This window comes from Schistocerca piceifrons, chromosome 1, assembly GCF_021461385.2.
Source record: "Schistocerca piceifrons isolate TAMUIC-IGC-003096 chromosome 1, iqSchPice1.1, whole genome shotgun sequence".
Classification (NCBI taxonomy): domain Eukaryota; kingdom Metazoa; phylum Arthropoda; class Insecta; order Orthoptera; family Acrididae; genus Schistocerca; species Schistocerca piceifrons.
Window position 1 is genome coordinate 127,635,678 of NC_060138.1, and position 19,133 is coordinate 127,654,810.

The 19,133-nt window shown below is 38.9% G+C and overlaps 1 protein-coding gene across 1 annotated transcript in view; it reads right to left on the reverse strand.

Annotated features, from left to right (window-relative positions):
- Window positions 1-17,923, reverse strand: part of LOC124786574 (transmembrane protein 120 homolog) — an 82,811-nt gene extending 64,888 nt beyond the window's left edge. Inside the window, exons 1-2 of the mRNA XM_047254275.1 lie at window positions 17,739-17,923; window positions 17,128-17,246 (exon numbers count right to left, since the gene is read on the reverse strand). Coding sequence (XP_047110231.1) covers window positions 17,128-17,246; window positions 17,739-17,810 — 191 coding nt within the window. The 5' untranslated portion in view covers window positions 17,811-17,923. The remainder of the gene's footprint in view (window positions 1-17,127; window positions 17,247-17,738) is intronic.
- Window positions 17,924-19,133: the final 1,210 nt, after the last annotated feature.

Below are 19,133 nucleotides of genomic sequence, written 5' to 3' on the forward strand. Positions count from 1 at the left end.
CTTAATAGCCCGACTATACCTAACCTACATCCTGTGTTGCACATCAAGGACTTCACACATAATGTGAATGGTAAATGTGTCATCCCTATCATAGATCTAGTGTGTGTGCATACTACAAAGTATCGGTTGCACCAGAACGCATCACCAAAACGGCTGTGCGTAGACCATTTTTTTTAATTCACCAGGATGTCTTTTGGACTGTCTAATGCTGCATGAAGTTTTCAAATATTTGCGGACAAAGGAAATTTCGATTTTGAATTCTGTCTCATTTGCTTTGACGATGTGTTAATTATGTCCAGTTCAGAGGCAGGACACTTGAAACATTTACACCATCTTTTTGACTGTCTTTGTGCGTACAGCTTGCTCATTAATCTGGGAAAGTGTGTTCTTGGAGCAACAGAGATGTAGTTCCTGGGCCAAACCATTAATCCCATGGAATATGGCCACCACAAGAGAGCGTCCCTCAGGTGCAGTTCCTGGGCCACACCATTAACACCAATGGAATTCAGGCACCACGAGAGATAAATCCGGTGAAAAAAAGAGTGGACTGACAATGCACTAGCAGCTTTTGCTAAACTGAAATCCTCTATCGCACATGCCACACTGTTGGTACATCCAGTTCCACAAATGCCTCTTACCCTTATGCTCAACACTTCCAAAACAGCAGTGGGTGCAGTAGTGCAGCAACAGGTGAATCAGTGCTAGCAGCTGTTGTTATTCTTTAGCCATAATGCTTTCTCTGGCACAACAAAGTTGGTTCACATACAATCGTGAACTATACACTATGCATGCTGCCATTAAAATGTTCTGAAACATGCTTGATGGAGAATAATTCACTGTTGTTACTCACTACCAGCCTCTCACATACATGTTACAACAAAAACCTGACAAGCCTTTGCTGCACCAGCTCCATCAATTAGGTTACATTGGGAAATTCACAACCAACATCACACACATTGACGAGGAAAGCAACGTGCAAGCCAACGCCCTACCTTGCATCCAAGAGATGATGAGCGCTACGGGTTATGAAGCACTCGCAGCAGCATAACTTTATTCGGAGTTACAAGATTTTAGTACACCCCGTGGCCTACAATTCCATCACAACTACCAACAGCAAAAAACATGAATATACAGTAACGTATGAATTCAAAGGTATTTGCTTTTGCCACAACTGGTTTCTGCCAACAAGCTGTCACTTCACTACATCAACGGTCACATCAAGGGATCTGCAACACTACCTCATCGATCAAATGAGTTTTTGTGTGGCTGAGTTTGGGCATAGATTTCAAGACTTAGTGCCTCAACACACCACAAAAAAATTACTCTGTACATTTGTACCACATAATGTTCAAATGCATACATCTCGATATAATAGGATCCCTACAACCAACTGAGGGGTGTACCTACTAAACTGCAGTAGTTGATCGATTTACATGCTGGCCAGTGGCTTTCCACATGGCAGATATCACAGTAGTGAGAGTAGTTATCCCCTGTTTCAGCAGCTGGATTGTCCATTTCAGTGTTCCTTTACGTATCACCATGGATCAGGGCAGACAATTCGATTTACCCGTTCAACTCTCTCACCGCACTGTTTGGCAGAAAGGTGATTAGAATCACAGTGTACCACCCAGTGGCAAATGAATGGCTGGTACCACAATATTGGTAACTCAAAGCATTAAAACATCAATTTACAGCAATTTCTGTCCATAAATGCTATCTACTGTTCTATTGGGCATCTGTGCATATATAAAGGAGGATTTAGAAACCATGGTAGCTGACCTGAATTAAGGGCAACAAACTGGCCTACCAGGCAAATTCTTCAGCAGCACTCCAGTGAAGTTATCATAGCATCTGACGTTGTTATGCTGCGGTCGCACATACAGCAACTGAGTCTGGTAGTAATGAGAGTACAGCAATCTCTTCATCCATTTGTTTTCAGTGAGTTGTCAAAATGCAAGCAGGTTTTTGTATGGCATGGCACTGTGCTTTATCCTTTACAGTCAACTTATGATGGACCCTACAAAGTGCTCCACTGAGGAGACAAGCAGTCTAAGTTAGATGTTGATGGAATCTCTACTACAATTTCAGTTGACAGTTTGAAGGTCATGTACTGCACCACCTCCACCAACTGGAGCAAAACACCCGGACAATCAAACACAGGCATGCCATTCCCACTCCACATCTTAGTGCACGCACATTTCAACCTCTGTCAAGCAACAACTCCGGTGATGTATCAGTGGATAAAACAAACGAAGTTGTTATGCAGTTGGGATGCCACATGCGATTCAATCGACAATTTTTGCTCTTTTTGGAGATGATCAGATTTGGCAACAGCATTGCAGATACTTCAGTAACTCTTCAGTTGCCTCTCTATGAGTCAATTGCAGCCTGTAATATTCAATTATTCTTAGAGATTAGATCTGAATTATTTAACTTTTCCTTAAAAAAACTTAACTACCATTTCACAAATCATATATTCTTTAATTTTTTTATGGTTGCAGCTGGTTTCTATTGTAGATCCCCATAATAAGCAACAAAGCATTCAGAAGTTTCCTCATTAGCTGCAATGAGGCACCTGCTACATCTATTTTTAATAATCAACTTTGGTCAGAATAAAGCATTTCACATAATTACCCAAAACTGGAAAAAAAAGACTGGTGTTTGCTTCAGTTTCTGACACAGCCTTTAAGTGGTGTGTCTTCCTCAGTGAGTCTGTGTTAATGTTAAGACTGCTACACTTTCCAGACATCTGGCACCCTTTCAAAATGGTGAAAAATCCAAGGGTTTCATATGTCATTACAGGTGTCACAACAAAAAAATAACAGTTTTTGCAATTTTTAAGGTCTTTCTCAGCACCTAAAATTAGACATATCGATTACTCGTGCTATTAACCATCACCCACAGAGGAATTACATGTATCAACGTGGTACACCAGATTGTTCTAATTGCAGTACACAATATTCTGTAGAAGTCTGAAAGTTGCATTAGCAAATATACTAAATTTACTGATTCTACCTAGTATCTTGACCACATATTAGCACCAACAAAATTTTAAATAGAATGTTGGCAGTCTACAAAATTCCTGAAGTGCCATAGACGAGAGGAATAACAGATTCACACCTAACAATGAAGAATGTTTGGGAAATGACATAAAATGAAAAAACAAGCAACAATCACTGAAAAACGTGTACAGACTAAGACGAAACTTCATACTTTGAGTGTACATACATCTAATACGAACCTTAATTTTGCAATGAAAAACCACAGTTCAGCTGGTTCATATTTACCCTGCAGGTACAACATACACACTTTGTTATTAAGGACAAAATTAAATTTGGGGCTGAATGTGATCACAATAATTTAAAATACACAGCAAAAAAGAATAATCTATGCTAGAACTTTTCTAATAATGAAATTATAGGTAAACATGTACATTTTATGAGGTAAAATTTGAAATTACAGGTAAGAAACTAATGCTGTTGTACCAAACATGAATCATGTAACTCTCATTCAAGGACTTATTATTGAAATGTTACCCCTTCCTCTGAAATTCTTTCTAGCATCTTTCCACATCTTATTAGCTCTCTGAAAATCTGTTCCAGAGACTACTGCTAATATATTGGTGATACACTTTTAACTTTTACACCCAATTTATTGTTAAGTAGAAATGACTCCAGACTTCAAATTATTATTTTTATTTTTTTAAATCACTGTTTAGATATTACAATTGATCCTAGTACCTTTTATTATAGTATTAGTATTTTTGTGTATTTATATTAAAATTAAGAATAAACAAAGTAGAGGAAGCCAGAAATATTTGCTAGAGAATTGGAAACTGATTGTGAAATTGCTTTTTAACTTTTAAATGGAAAGCATCATCTACCTGTGGTCGTCACAGGCATCTTGCATACATCCATGGAATGAAAAAGAAACCTGAAAACAATGATGCTGAGTTAAGCTCCACATCTTCTACTAGGCATAATTGTACTGCATGTCAAAAGACTGTAATCAAAGAAGGTTACCATATTACACCAATAAATGGAATCCCTAACCTGTCAATAATAAAATGATGCTACTTGTGGTCAAGATTATGCATACTAAGATGACAAAAAATCCTTTGCTTAGTATGATATGAATATACAATTACTGTGTTAATATCTGTCATACCCAGAACTGATTCTATTTGAATAAAGATGAAAAAGATTACTTTATCAATATATTAGCCAAGTAGCCATTGGTATCATAAAATCCTTAATATTCACAAACATTTGAGGGTCCTAAGCAATAATTTCCAACAGCTCTACAAAAACATTGTCTTCACTGGAGAAAACATTAAAACCTTGGTGTTATCGTCCTCACAAGGTACCCTAATAATCACCAATAAATCAATTAACACTGAACAAAGAAGTCTCCATCAATCTTGATCAAGTTACAGCTTGACTCTACTTCCCAATGTCCATAATATTCACCATAACAGTAACATGCAAGTGAAACAACAAAACATTAACTCTATTGGCAACAGTGTTAGCACCTGAAATAAACAAATGCCATTGTTTCTGTATCAGATCAGTCAACTTCATGGGCAAACTATGAATAAGCTTCCAGAAAACTGTCATCCACTAAATGTCTGGATTTAATATGCATGGAAAAGCTAAGCTCTTTCCTTTCCCTGAGTAAAAATCATTATGTGAGTTATAGAGGTCCAACCTTAAATTTCTTACATATACGACGTATACAGCCACTTTGTGCGGGAGGGTACCTGTGAGGCTGCTTAATCATACCCTACACGGCAATTCTCGATTTCCAATTGTAAAGCAGTGGAGAAAAAGCTGAAACTTACATTATCATGTAAAAACACTACAAAAACCTCGCAGAAAATAATCTGTTGACACTACCTCCTCCAAGTCAGCAATGTTATATCATGAAAGCAACATTCTATATCACTAACAACCAGTGCTAATAATGTGTTGTGCTGTCAAAATAACTAAGCACTAATGCACTCATCTCCCTGAATTAGTTGATTCAAACATTGACTGTGGCAAAAATTAATCTTATAACTGCATATTCAGTAATCTTTGGTCAACTGGAGAGAACTATTTCCTTCATTGATGAACACTTGTCTTTTTTAATTATTAAGATAAGCTCTGAAATACCACCGTAAATAAAATATTCCAACAGATAGAAAAATAATGGTGAGTCAGACCCTACAGGGAGGGCAGCACATGCTGATCAGACGAGGTTAATCAAAAACAATACTAACTGCTATACAACAGCAGTTCTTTGCAAGCAGCCAAGTTTTTCACATTCTTTTGCATTATTCAAATAACAAGAGCCTATAAATATCTGAGACTATTTTACAAATTAATTATAGCTCTAAGTTTATTGAATATTTTTTTGTGAAACAATGAATTACTTTGCAGTTCCCCCTCTAAAAATGCCTTGTGTATACATCTGTTTCCTGTGACTGATCACCACTGCCTGCAACTAGCAAGTTTCAGTTTAGAATCAAAGCAGTACACTTGCTGTCTTGATATGACAGAAATGTACCATCAAAACAAACTCTGAAAATTTCCATATCTCATGAGGCACAAGAAATGGCAGGACTAACTAGTTTTCAAGAGTTATTGAACTCCAAACAAGGAATACAAAAACTGCATTAAAAAAAAACCACACGCAATTTTAGCCTCTTTGAATAACACCCTGATAAATGCTGCTGCTGTGACAAGGCAAATTTCGTGTCTGTGCAGTACCTAAGGGATTCAAAGTTCCAGAAGGGGCAGAAATTAACCCCCATGAATTTAACGAAACTGTTGCAAAGCACACATGTAGTTGTCTGGTTTGTTATTACTGAATATTGTGTATGGAGACATTTTCAGGGGAAGTTGAAAATAACTGAATCATTATCGTGGGACATGTTAGACAACTTTCTGCAGCCTTAAATGGAGGAACTCTATAAGAAGAAATGTTTCAACACAGCCCCCTCTTACCCCCATGCTTCTGCATTATTCATATTCCGTTCTTAAACAAATGTATATCTGCACAGTAACATAGTGAGGTCCATCTGGCCATACGATATGGCCCAGTACAACTCTCCTCTCTGGTAATGCTAAAAAGGAAAGATCACACATTCCACTGTACAACAACTTAACAATTAGAGGGCAGAATAAAACAATAATTTGTTATCCTTAAAGAGTGAACAAAAACAGTTTATTGTATGTGTTCTTTAAATGAAGAAGAAAATCACGATCTAAATTTCATACGATTTTATGAGGGCTGTTCAAAAAGTATCTGATGAAATTTTTTTATTGGCAAAACCAACAATGGTACAGGGTGTGCATACACACTATGTTTGTAAGTATCTGTAGTGTAAATAACTGTTTCCCCCCCTCCACAACTGTGAAAACAATCAGTCGTTGGCTAGCTGTAGATTAATGAACACCCGTAGTTGTCCGATTTTGTGTTGTGCACAAAATGGCAGAAAAAGCTGAACGAAGTTATTGCATCAACTTTTGTTTCAAGCTTGGAGCTTCTCAAGATGAATAATTCAAAAGATTCAGCAACTGTATGAGGGCAAAGCAATGGGTACAAACACTTCAAAGACGGCTGCTCATCAGTCAAGAGTGAAGCATGTTCAGGTAGGCCCTCAACATCTGCAAATAAGGTTGTTATTGATCATGAAAGGATCCTGGTGACACAGGATAGACAAATCAGGATCAGAGGACTTACAGACGATGTTAAAATTAGCACTGGATACATTTATTCCATTTTAGTAAACAATTTGGACCTCAGCAAAATTTGAGCCAAAGTTGCTAACAACTGACCAGAAGCAACTTCATTCGGAGATCACAAATCCTTTGAACAGTAATCTCAACTTTATTAACACAGTGACCACTGGTGATGAGTCCCAGGTTTATGGGTACAAACCAGAAACAAAGTTCCAATCATCGCAATGGAAGTATGCGTCATCCCTGAGACCCAAAAAAGCAAAGAAGGTCCACAACAATCTGTCATGGTGACTGCCTTCTATAACTCCAATGCTGTGGTCCATCACGAGCATGACCCAGAATGCGCTAATGTCAATAAGGAGTTCTACCACGAGGTTCTGCATCACCTTCAGGAAGTAAACGGCCAGAGTTGGGAGCAGCGAGCAGCTGGCACCTTCCATCACAACAACACATCTGCTCATTGTTCTCAATTAATTCGGAGGGCTGAATACAACGTGGCTGAGGTTTGCCAGCCCCTTTATTCCCCTGATTTAGCACTGAGTGACTTCTGGCTTGACCCTAAACTAAATAAGACTCTTAAAGGTACCATATTTCAAAACAGGAAAGACATTGTGTAGAAGTCGATGGAGCAGTGATGGTTCCGGCAGCAGCACCAGCAGCAATGGTGGGCAAGATGTGTAGAACCTGAAGGGTAGTACTTTGGAGGTGACTCATGTCAAACAACTGCATCTGAATACTGACTGATTTTGTAAATAAACATGATACTTCTTGGACCGCCATCGTATTGGCATTCAGAATATGATGGTCACTTTTCCAACCAAATGTGCTAACTGTTTCTTCCTCAATCTGCAATTTTCATTATACTACCAGAGCTTGCAGTCTGCCAATAGTTCCAAAACATTTAATGTACAGCGAATACTGAAACATGGTAGGTGGATTAGTGCTCTAGTTCAATTTTGCCCTGAGCTCCAAAACCAATGACAACTCTTTACTTCTTTCAGATGCACCTCCAACTGCATTCCATTTCAATTTAAAGCTTTTCTGCCTTTTGGTGTGGTAAGAAGCATCTAGACAATGTTTAATTGAGTGCATGCAAAGTAAATATGAGGATGGAGGAACAGAAAACTTAACTACCAAAGAACATATCAAGAAACACACAAAATATGAATTTCCCAGAGTAAGAATCCAATACACATTACTCGATATTTTCTTTTCTTTTGTAAGTTACATACTAATGTGTATTGTACATAAATGTTAAAAGTTTAATTTACTTTCATACAGTAAATGTTGAAGTTTAATTTATTTTCATAGTCTTTCTGGTAAATCCTGATCAAATACCAACCCATTAATGTTTCCACTGATCGAAACTAACTTGACCTGAATATATTTACAAGGATTATTTAAAGTTACAACAGACTTCTGTGTAGAGGTTACAGGAAGAAATTTTTGTTTCGTTTTGTTTGCTTTAGGGTGCAAAAACAACTAAGGTCATACCAAGTAGTAAAATAACTCGAAAGCGACTATAATTAAGCACATCCAAAGGAAGGAAAGTGAGCGATGGACAAGGACTTCCTCGTGGAAAAAGGTCCACTAAATACGCTGTAGAGACAGTGGAGGTCCCAAACTAAAGATTAAATTTCCTTCGCCACATTGCTACGACGGATAAAAAGTAAAACACGATTGACAGCCAGCGCATCGTTCTCTAAAACAGCCAATAACTCAGACAGCAAACATTCATGAGAATGTAAATAGTTAGCAAAAGGGCATTCGGCCAGGAAATGGCAAACCATCAAAGGTTGATGACAATGAGCACAAAGTGGTGGGGGATCACCACTTAACAAATGACAATAGCTAAAACGACAATGCCCAATATGCAACCAAGCTAAAATGATCTCCTTGCAGCGAGAGAGCTGAGATGATGTTGGCCAAGCCACTGGGAGAAGTTTAATTCCCCAGAACTTGTTCCTGTAAAGAGAAGACCAGGGGTTATGTCAAAATGATACCAGCTGCCAACACACGGAGATCATCCAAAGGGATGGAAGAGCTAGCGGACCAAGGTAGGACTGCAGCCTTGGCAGCAGTGTAAGCAGCCTCATTTCCCTTCTGACCAACATGACCAGGAACCAACATGAACTTCACAGTTGTTGCACTAAGAGATGGACTGTGTACAGCGTGCACCCAAGCTCTGAAAGGCACAGAGATAATTGGGGCATAAGACACAATTAAAAAGCCTATGTTGCCGAATGTACTGGTGGCCTGATAGAGAACAAAGGACTCAGTTGTAAATATTGAGCAGTGTACAGGAAGCCAACACCAAAAATGTTCAGAGCCAACAACAAAGTACTATTGCTAAGTTCCATGCGAATGTTGAGAAACTTAAAACGATGATCAAATCCATAGTAGTTTCCTTAGGAAGCAATTGAAGTCCAAAATGAACACAGGCCGCTGCACGAAGCCAAGTTGGTGCAGGATTAACACCCATCGGAAATGTGGCAAGTAGTGAAGTTAAGCTGCCAGAGCAATAGCTGAAAGTTAACTTCAGGAGGTAACAGAGAAGAAGGAAACGCCCCATACTGGCAGTCAAGGGGGTCATTGATAAACGAGGCATAGAATGGGTGGCTGGGCATGGCAGACATATGGCACGCATAGACGCTGAGGAGAACATCATGCTAGTATGACAGCTTTAGTTTGGCAGCTTCAGCACAGAGACTTGTAACCAGGCTACTGTAGAATGCACCAGTGGTCTAAGGGATTCCATAATGGTGAATTGTATTAAGGCAGCGTAAGATGGCCAGATGTGCAGATGCATAAATAAAACACCCATAGTCAAATTTCAAAAAGACAAGGGTTCGGTACAAATGGAGGAAGGTGGTCTGATCTGCTTCCCAGGAAGAACCCCTTAGAAAATCTATGATATTGAGACACCGGATACAGTGCGTGGCCAGGTAATACACGTCAGAGGATCAAGAAAGTTTTCTGTAACGCATGAGCCTCAGGAATTTCATAGTTTCTGTGAACTGAAGAGCAAGAGGCCCAAGATGTAAAAATGGTGGAAGAAACCGATTGCACTTCAGAAATTCATACAAACTGTTTGTCATTGAAAATGTGAAGCCACTGTTGGTACTCCACGAGTGAAGGTGATGGAGACAATGCCGAAGATGCCACTCGAGGAGACAAGCCCATGGATAACTACAAAAGAGCGCAAAGTCATCGACAAAAAGTGTCGGAGATGCCTGGCAGGAGACATGCCACATAGGGTTAACGGCTGTGGTTGGTTACGAAGATTGTGGGTATCGTGTTTATTTTTCTCAGAGAGAGAGAGAGAGAGAGAGAGAGAGAGAGAGAGAGAGAGAGAGAGAGAGAGAGAGAGAGAGAGAAGAATGGAATAAAGAAATGGAGGTTAACATGAATTCTCTGAAGAAAAATAAAATGTGAGAATTAAGAAAACTAAAACAATTAAAGCGATTGAAAATCTATTGGTTTTTGCTACAAAATTAAATGCAAATAACAAAATGGTTCAATATAAGGCTCAAATGGTGGCATAAGGGTTTACTCTATGATTTGGAGCAGATTATGTTGACATTTAGCCTTGTCACAAGATTTGAGATGGGGAAAGCCCTGTTGAGTGTTGTGGTTGAACTTGAGTGATGTATACGGCAATTTGATGTGAGGACAGCATTTATGAAGGGTATTTTGAAGGAGGAAATTCAGAGAGTAGTCATGATGGTATAAGACATGTATGTAAATTGCTGAAGGGAGTGTACAGATTAAAGATTCAAAATGCTGGTATGAATGTCTAGCTAAGTTTCTCAGTGAACTGAATTGATGAGACAGCTGTTCAGATCCGTGTATGTTCTGTAGTGAAAGCCTTGCTCTACAGTTTTGTACTGATGGTGGATTGACTGTGTACTCCTGACAAAACAAATTTATTGAACAGTACAACAAATATTTTCAGATCTCTGTAGAAAATGCAGATTACTGCTTGGGCTTAAAATCATGATATCTGACAATTGTCTTCAAATAAATATTCGCATAAGTGAAATGAATTTTAGGGAAATACAATATGATACCCCTCACGAACCATGGACCTTGCCGTTCGTGGGGAGGCTTGTGTGCCTCAACGACACAGATAGCCGTACCGTAGGTGCAACCACAATGGAGGGGTATCTGCTGAGAGGCCAGACAAACGTGTGGTTCCTGAAGAGGGGCAGCAGCCTTTTCAGTAGTTGCAGGGACAACAGTCTGGATGATTGACTAATCTGGCCCTGTAACAATAACAAAAACGGCCTTGCAGTTGTGGTACTGCAAATGGCTGAAAGCAAGGGGGAAACTACAGCCATAATTTTTCCCGAGGGCATGCAGATTTACTGTATGATTAAATGATGATGGCGTCCTCTTGGGTAAAATATTCTGTAGGTAAAATAGTCCCCCATTCGGATCTCCGGGCGGGGACTACTCAAGAGGACGTCGTTATCAGGAGAAAGAAAACTGGCATTCTACGGATCGGAGCGTGGAATGTCAGATCCCTTAATCAGGCAGGAAGGTTAGAAAATTTAAAAAGGGAAATGGATAGGTTAAAGTTAGATATAGTGGGAATTAGTGAAGTTCGGTGGCAGGAGGAACAAGACTTTTGGTCAGGTGAATACAGAGTTATAAACACAAAATCAACTAGGGGTAATGCAGGAGTAGGTTTAATAATGAATAAAAAAAATAGGAGTGCGAGTAAGCTACTACAAACAGCATACTGAACGCATTATTGTGGCCTAGACAGACACAAAGCCCATGCCTACTACAGTAGTACAAGTTTATATCTCAACTAGCTCAGCAGATGACGAAGAGATTGATGAAGTGTATGATGAGATAAAAGAAATTATTCAGATAGTGAAGAGAGACGAAAATTTAATAGTCATGGGTGACTGGAACTCTATAGTAGGAAAAGGAAGAGAAGGAAACAATAGGTGAATATGGAATGGGAGTAAGGAATGAAAAAGGAAGCCGCCTGGTAGAATTTTACGCAGAGCGTAACAATCAGAGCTAACACTTGGTTCAAGAATTATGAAAGAAGGTTGAATACACGGAAAAAGCCTGGAGTTACTGGAAGGTTTCAGATAAGATTATATAATGGTGAGGCGGAAATTCAGGCACCAGGTTCTAAATTGTAAGACATTTCCAGGGGTAGATGTGAACTCTGACCACAATCTATTGGTTATGAACTGCAGATTAAAACTGAAGAAACAGCAAAAAAGGTGGGATTTGAGGAGATGGGGCCTGGATAAACTGAAAGCACCAGAGGTTGTAGAGAGCTTCAGGGAGAGCGTTAGGGAACGACTGACAAGAATGGGGGAAAGAAATACAGCAGAAGAAGAATGGGTAGCTCTGAGGGATGAAGTAGTGAAGGTACCAGAGGATCAAGTAGGTAAAAAGACGAGGGCTAATACAAATCCTTGGGTAACAGAAGAGATATTGAATTTAATTGATGAAAGCAGAAAATATAAAAATGCAGTAAATGAAGCATGCAAAAAGGAATAAAACGTCTCAAAAATGAGATCAACAGGAAGAGCAAAATGGCTAAGCAGGGATGGCTAGAGGACAAATGTAAGGATGCAGATGCGCATATCACTAGGGGTAATATAGATACTGCTTACAGGAAAATTAAAGAGACCTTTGGAGAAAAGAGAACCACTTGTATGAATATCAAGAGCTCAGATGGAAACCCAGTTCTAAGCAAAGAAGGGAAAGCAGAAAGGTGGAAGGAGTATATAGAGGGTCTATACAAGGGCGATATACTTGAGGACAATATTATGGAAATGGAAGAGGATGTAGATGAAGATGAAATGGGAGATACGATACTGCGTGAAGAGAGTGACAGAGCACTAAAAGACCTAAGTCAAAACAAGGCCCCAGGAGTAGACAACATTCCATTAGAACTACTGACAGCCTTGGGAGAGCCAGGCCTAACAAAACTCTACCATCTGGTGAGCAAGATGTATGAGACAGGCGAAATACCCTCAGACTTCAAGAAGAATATAACAATTCCAATCCCAAAGAAAGGAGGTGTTGACAGATGTGAAAATTACCGAACTATCAGTTTAATAAGCCACGGCTGCAAAAAACTAACACGAAGTCTTTACAGACGAATGGAAAAACTGGTAGAAGCCGACCTCGGGAAAGATCAGTTTGCATTCCGTAAAAATGTTGCAACACTTTAAGCGTCTCATTTCCTAATCTAATTCCCACAGCGTCACCCGGTTTAATTAGACTACATTCTATTATCCTCGTTTTGCTTTTGTTGATGTTCATCTCCTTTCAACACACTGTTCATTCTGTTCAGCTGCTCTTCCAGGTCCTTTGCTAGCTGACAATTACAATTTCAGCAGCGAACCTCAAAGTTTTTATTTCTTCTCCATGGACTTTAATTCCTGCTTCGAATTTTTGTTTTTGTTTCCTTTACTGCTTGCTCAATATAGATTGAATAACATTGGGGATAGGCTACAACACTCACTCCCTTCCCAACCACTGCTTCCCTTTCATGCCCCTCGACTCATAACTGCCATCTGGTTTCTGTACAAACTGTATATTACCCGTTTCTCCCTAGAGCTTACCTTCATTGTTCTCAGAATCTGTAACATCTTGTACCACTTTACTATATCCAACACTTTTTCCAGGTCGACAAATCTTATGAACATGTCTTTATTTTTCTTTAGTCTTTCAACCACAACATCAGAATTACCCCTCTGGTGCCTTTACCTTTCCTAAAGTCAAACTGAATGTCCTCTAACACAACCTCAATTTTCTTTTCCATTCTTCTGTATATTATTCTTGTCAGCAACTTTGATGCATGAGCTGTTAAGCTGATTGTGTGATGATTTTCGCACTTGTCAGCTCTCAGAGTCTTTGGAATTGTGTGGATGACATTTTTTCGAAAGTTAGATGGTATGTCCCCAGACTATACATTCTATACACCAATGGGTCAATGTGTTGACAGTTTTCCCAATGATTTTCGAAATTCTGATGGAATGTTATCTATCCCTTCTGCCTTAATTGATCTTCAGTCTTCCTAAGCTCTCTTAAATCCTGATTCTAATACTGGGTCCCCTATCTCTTCAAAACTCCCGTTTCTTCTTTTATCATCTGATAAATCACCCCCCTCATAGAGGCCTTCAATGTACTCTTTCCACCTATCCCCTTTCCTCTGCATTTAACAACGAAATTCCTGTTCCACTCTTAATATTACCATTCTCGCTTTTCGTGTCACCGAAGGACGTTTTGACTTTTCCGTATGCTGAGTCAGTCCTTCCAACAATCATTTCTTTTTTTATTTCGTCACATTTTTCATGCATTTCCCTGAACATTTTTGTACTTCCTTCTTTTATTGATCAATTGAAGTATTTCTTCTGTTACCAATGGTTTCTTCGCAGTTACCTTCTTTGTATCTATGTTTTTCTGTCCAACTTCTGTGATTGTCCTTTTAAGAAATGTCCATTCCTCTTCGACTGTACTGCCTACTGAGCTGCTCCTGACATATCTATAGCCTTAGAAAACTTCAAGTATGTCTCATTATACCTTACTGCTTCTGTGTCCCACTTCTTTGCATATTGATTCTTCCTGACTAATCTCTTTAACTTCAGCCTACTGTTCACCAAGTTTGTATCTGCTCCTGGGTATGCCTCACAGTCCAGTATCCTATTTCAGAATCTCTGTCTGACCATGATGTAATCTAACTGAAATCTTCCCGTATCATCTGGTCTCTTCCAAGTGCACTGCCTCCTCTTGTGATTCTTGAACAGAGTATTTGCTATTACTAGTTGAAATTTATTACAGAACTCAATTACTCTTTTCTCTCTCTCATTCATTGTCCCAAGCCCATATTCTCCTGTAACTGTTTCTTATACTCCTTTCTCTACAACTGCATTCCAGTCCCCCATGAGTATTAGATTTTCCATCTCCTTTTATGTTCTGTATTACCCTTTCAATATCCTCATATGCTTACTTTCTCTCTCATCTTCATCATGGGACACTGGCACGTATACCTGCACTATCATTGTTGGTGTTGGTTTGCTGTAGATTCTGACAAGAACAACCCTATCACTGAACTGTTCACTGTAACACACTCTCTGCCTTACCTTGCTATCCATAACGAATCCTACAACAATTATACCATTTTCTGCTGCTGTTGATATTAACCTGTACTCATCTGACCAGAAATCCTCATCTTCTTTTCATTTAACTTCACTGACCCCTATTATATCTACATTGAGCCTTTGCACTTCCCTTTTCAGATTTTCTAGCTTCCCTGTCACATTAAAGTTTCTGACATGCCATACCCCAACTTGTAGAATGTTATCCCATTTATGATTATTGAATCTTTTATTCATGGTTACCTCCCCCTTTGCAGTCCCCTCCCAGAGATCCATATGGGGCACTATCCAGGAATCTTTTGCCAATTGAGAGATCACCACCACACTTTTTCAGTTACAGACAATATGTCCTGTGCGTACACATTGTGTGCCTTTAATGCAGAGGTTTCCATTACCTTCTGCATCCTCATGCCGTTGATCATTGCTTATTCTTCCACCTTTAGAGGCATTCTTCCATCCCAAGGACAAGAGTGTGCCCTGAACCCTCTGACAAAGCCATTAGCAGAATGAGGGTACGTCTTATGCCGGAAGTCTTTGGCTGCCAAATGCTGATTATAATCAAAATTTAAGTGGTGGATGGTTTTGAACCCGGGACCAAGGACATGTAGACCTTCAATCAAAGACGCTATCCCTAGACCATGGGACCAACACCTAACATACCCAATCATGGAAATTTTATTTACATTTCTAGACAACACTTCAGTGCTAAGCAACTGTGGCTTTCACGCAGTATGAAGGTATGCCTTTTGTGCCTTGTCTCTGCCAGCTATCAGTGCTCTTCTTTTAGCATATGGGGTACAGTACTGCAACTATGTCATGGGTATCACTATATCTTAAGATGCAGCTGTGGCAGAACCCCTGTATGTGCCACACCAAACTCATTAGAAATTTAGCAAAACAGAATAAGTTTCAAATAATTATAAAAAGGGTCTGTGATAACATAAAGACTCGTCTACTAAACTGATTACATATATATGCCGGTCCTAGTTACCACATTTCATGCAAAAGCTGAACAAGTGTCCACTCCCACTGTACTCCAGTACAGATACCTATACAAAAAAGGAAAGAACACTCAACTACAGATGAAAGCTGCAACATGTATGCAACTTAAGATCATTTTTAAAATGAAATGATTCAGTTAAATTGTTTTCCGATAGTTTCAATTTTATTTTGTAAGAAACTGTGCTGCTTCTTAGCCACCCCTTGCACAAAAATAAACTGAGTTGGTTGATTACTTACATATCTGATTTACGGTGTGATCAATCTGCTGCTTTCTATTTTTATATAGTATCTTATTGGCCCGAGATCACATCTTTCACAGTTTCCCCACTGTTAGACAAAATTAAGCACATGCACTCTCACTTCCATGACATACCAAGTTCACCACTTAACATTCTTTAGTTTCTTTCATCCCTCTGCATTAAATATCTCATTATAAAATTATAGTGGGAACTGCTCTCATTTATAAGTATTTACGACAGCTCACTGCTATCTCATACCTCTCTATCAGAATAGGACCTTATTACTTCTTATACGTGAACTCTTTGTGTAGTAAATCTTTCATTTTTAAAAAGTTTTGATATTATGCCACATTCCTTCAGTACTCATAAGATTGTAATGTTAGTCTTGTTTACCGTTTATCAAAGTCAGCACAGACATCAGATCACCCATCTCTTCCTGTTCATTCGTGATAGATTCACTATATCTCATTCAATGTTATTTAACTGTATGAACTCCACTAAATTATCTTCTGCTTCTACAGTCCTCAAATTTATCATCCAAACTAAGTAGTAGCAGATGCAGCTATGTTTCTAGGGTTATGGCCTGCTATGTTCTCAGAGTACTAGTCCTACGTCATGAGAAAGTATTTTGCATATATATCTTTACATTAATCTTCGAAAGCCTGTTCGTGCAGTTGTACAATAAATACTTCAAAATTATATTTGATCTGTTTATGAGCTCTTGGAAAAATAATTTATTCACAATTCTTGAAGCATTCCTACCCGACAATTACAGAAACAACCACAGAGCCCTATGATTGTCCAATGCCCCCATCAATTAATCATGTCTCTCAAACTGGCAGTATTCCATTTCTGTAAGCTACTAATATAAAACATTACTGAGTTCAGTACGGTTTCATACTCACTACAGAATTTAAAGGCACACATAACAGATTTGGCTCTTGCTCATTTCCTGACAAACATGCATTACATGAAAACTTTTAACAATTTCATATAGTGTACACGTTCATTGCAGATCCTTACCTCTTTAGAGAGCGATTAATGATGTTCATTCGGTATCGCTGGTGATTTATTTCTTTCACACATTTTGCCTGCAGGTCTGAAACCTCATCCAACTTTTTAAGATACTCTCGATTAAGTTCCTAGAAAAAGAATCTGTAGTAATTTCATTATGTACTAGACAGTAATAAACACTACTACAACTACAGCTTAAACTATTTTAGCTTTGTTAATCCCAGTTGTTGTTTAATCAACCATGTTTACCGTTGGTGTGACTACAACTACAAAAAGTTGAGTATTTAATTTGAAACGAATCGCTAGCGACTGTATTTCTCACGAACAGTTGTTGGATTGCTGTACAAATGAAAGAATATTAGCAAAAATTCAATGATGTAAGCATAAAACAGCTTAGCAGAGCTTACAATCAAAGTCTAAAAAGTAAAGCCACAAGACTCTGACTTGACACCACGAAAATTCGTTGCTTCATAAAACAAATCGTGATGGGTTGACATACATTAATCGTGCGCTAACACTAAGAAATATTTTATGCAGTGTCTTGCCTTGGATAACTGCACATTAACGATACATCCAAACAGCCACTGAATAACTGGAACGGAACAAAGTACACAACTTACCTCCAGTACTTTAAAATCGGAACCCAAATCATTAAAATCCTGTAAACACGACGGAATGTCAGAAAATTCCATTGTTAAAATGTAACGCAGCCCACATTCACAACATCAAAACTAATCTTCTCTTTCGACAGTAGTGTCACTCATGTACTTCAAGCAGTACGAAAATATTGAAAACGTGTAGTGCCAACTGTTGAAAGTTGCTCCTGACCGATAAGCACGCAACAAAACGTGACGGTTGGATGTCGCTCGGCGATTAAGAATTTCACATTTTCTGGTCAACCTCGTAAGGCTTGTCCTTAATATCACCCTTTTCTACTTGGTACCATCAGATTCCCAAAAAAATTGACTGTAATTCTACGTAAAAGCCTCACAATTCCCTTTTGCCGAAGATTCGAACACAAAATAGAAACTACGTAACGACAGATAGCAACAGTCACATACCGCCAAATTCAAGCTGCGAAGTTCTGCTGTAGGGACCGTCATAATTATGTAGTATAATGTAATTTCATTGTCTCCAAAATCAGTTCGCACTGCTCATTTACTAGTCGCCCATCTGGAGAAACAAGAGAGTTTGAAATACCATTGTAGAAAACATTTTACATGTTGTATAAAAGCAAAACTGCCCTTAAGCTATCGGATCGTCAGGGAAATGTATTCCCCGTGTTTTCCAGAACTCCTGTACCAATGACCAAGGTAACTGAAACACCATACCACAATTTTTTTCTTATCTGCCCATACAGGAAAAACTATGGGGAAATCAGTATACTGTGGTGAAATTAAGATACCTGCAGTGTCGGTTTCTAGGATGCCAAATAGAGGCACTATTCGCATGTATGATGTGCAAGATGGTCTGTTTTTTTTAAAAAAAAGCTGAAAACAGTATGTGACAACATTTTATGCTCTCCGTAATTTGTTCATTTTACAACTCTTTTCCCTTGAGGAGATCACGTCTCACGCTCAAAGTACTTGGAAATGATAGAGTAGATGACTATAATACCGCTTCTTGTGTACATAATATTCTACAAAATCATGATAAGAGCTACCACTGTAATCATAAGTTTAAAATTTCACGCTTTTACAGCACAGATACATAAGAAACGAAGATGTGCCTTTTTGTTATGGTATAATTTGGTATCAACTAAGAGTGCTTAATATCTCAATGTACCCGATTCTCCTCTGTCCGCCTGCTACGCTAAGTAGCAACATGCTTGCCTTCCATGCAGTGGGCCCGGGTTCGATTACTGGCCGGGTTGGAGATCTTCGTCCACTTGTGGACTGGCTATTGTGTTGTGCTCCTCATCGGCATGCAAGTCGCCCAATGTGGCGTCGACTGAAATAAGACTTGTACTTAGCGGCCGAACCCAAATGGAGCCTTCCAGCCAACAATGCCATACA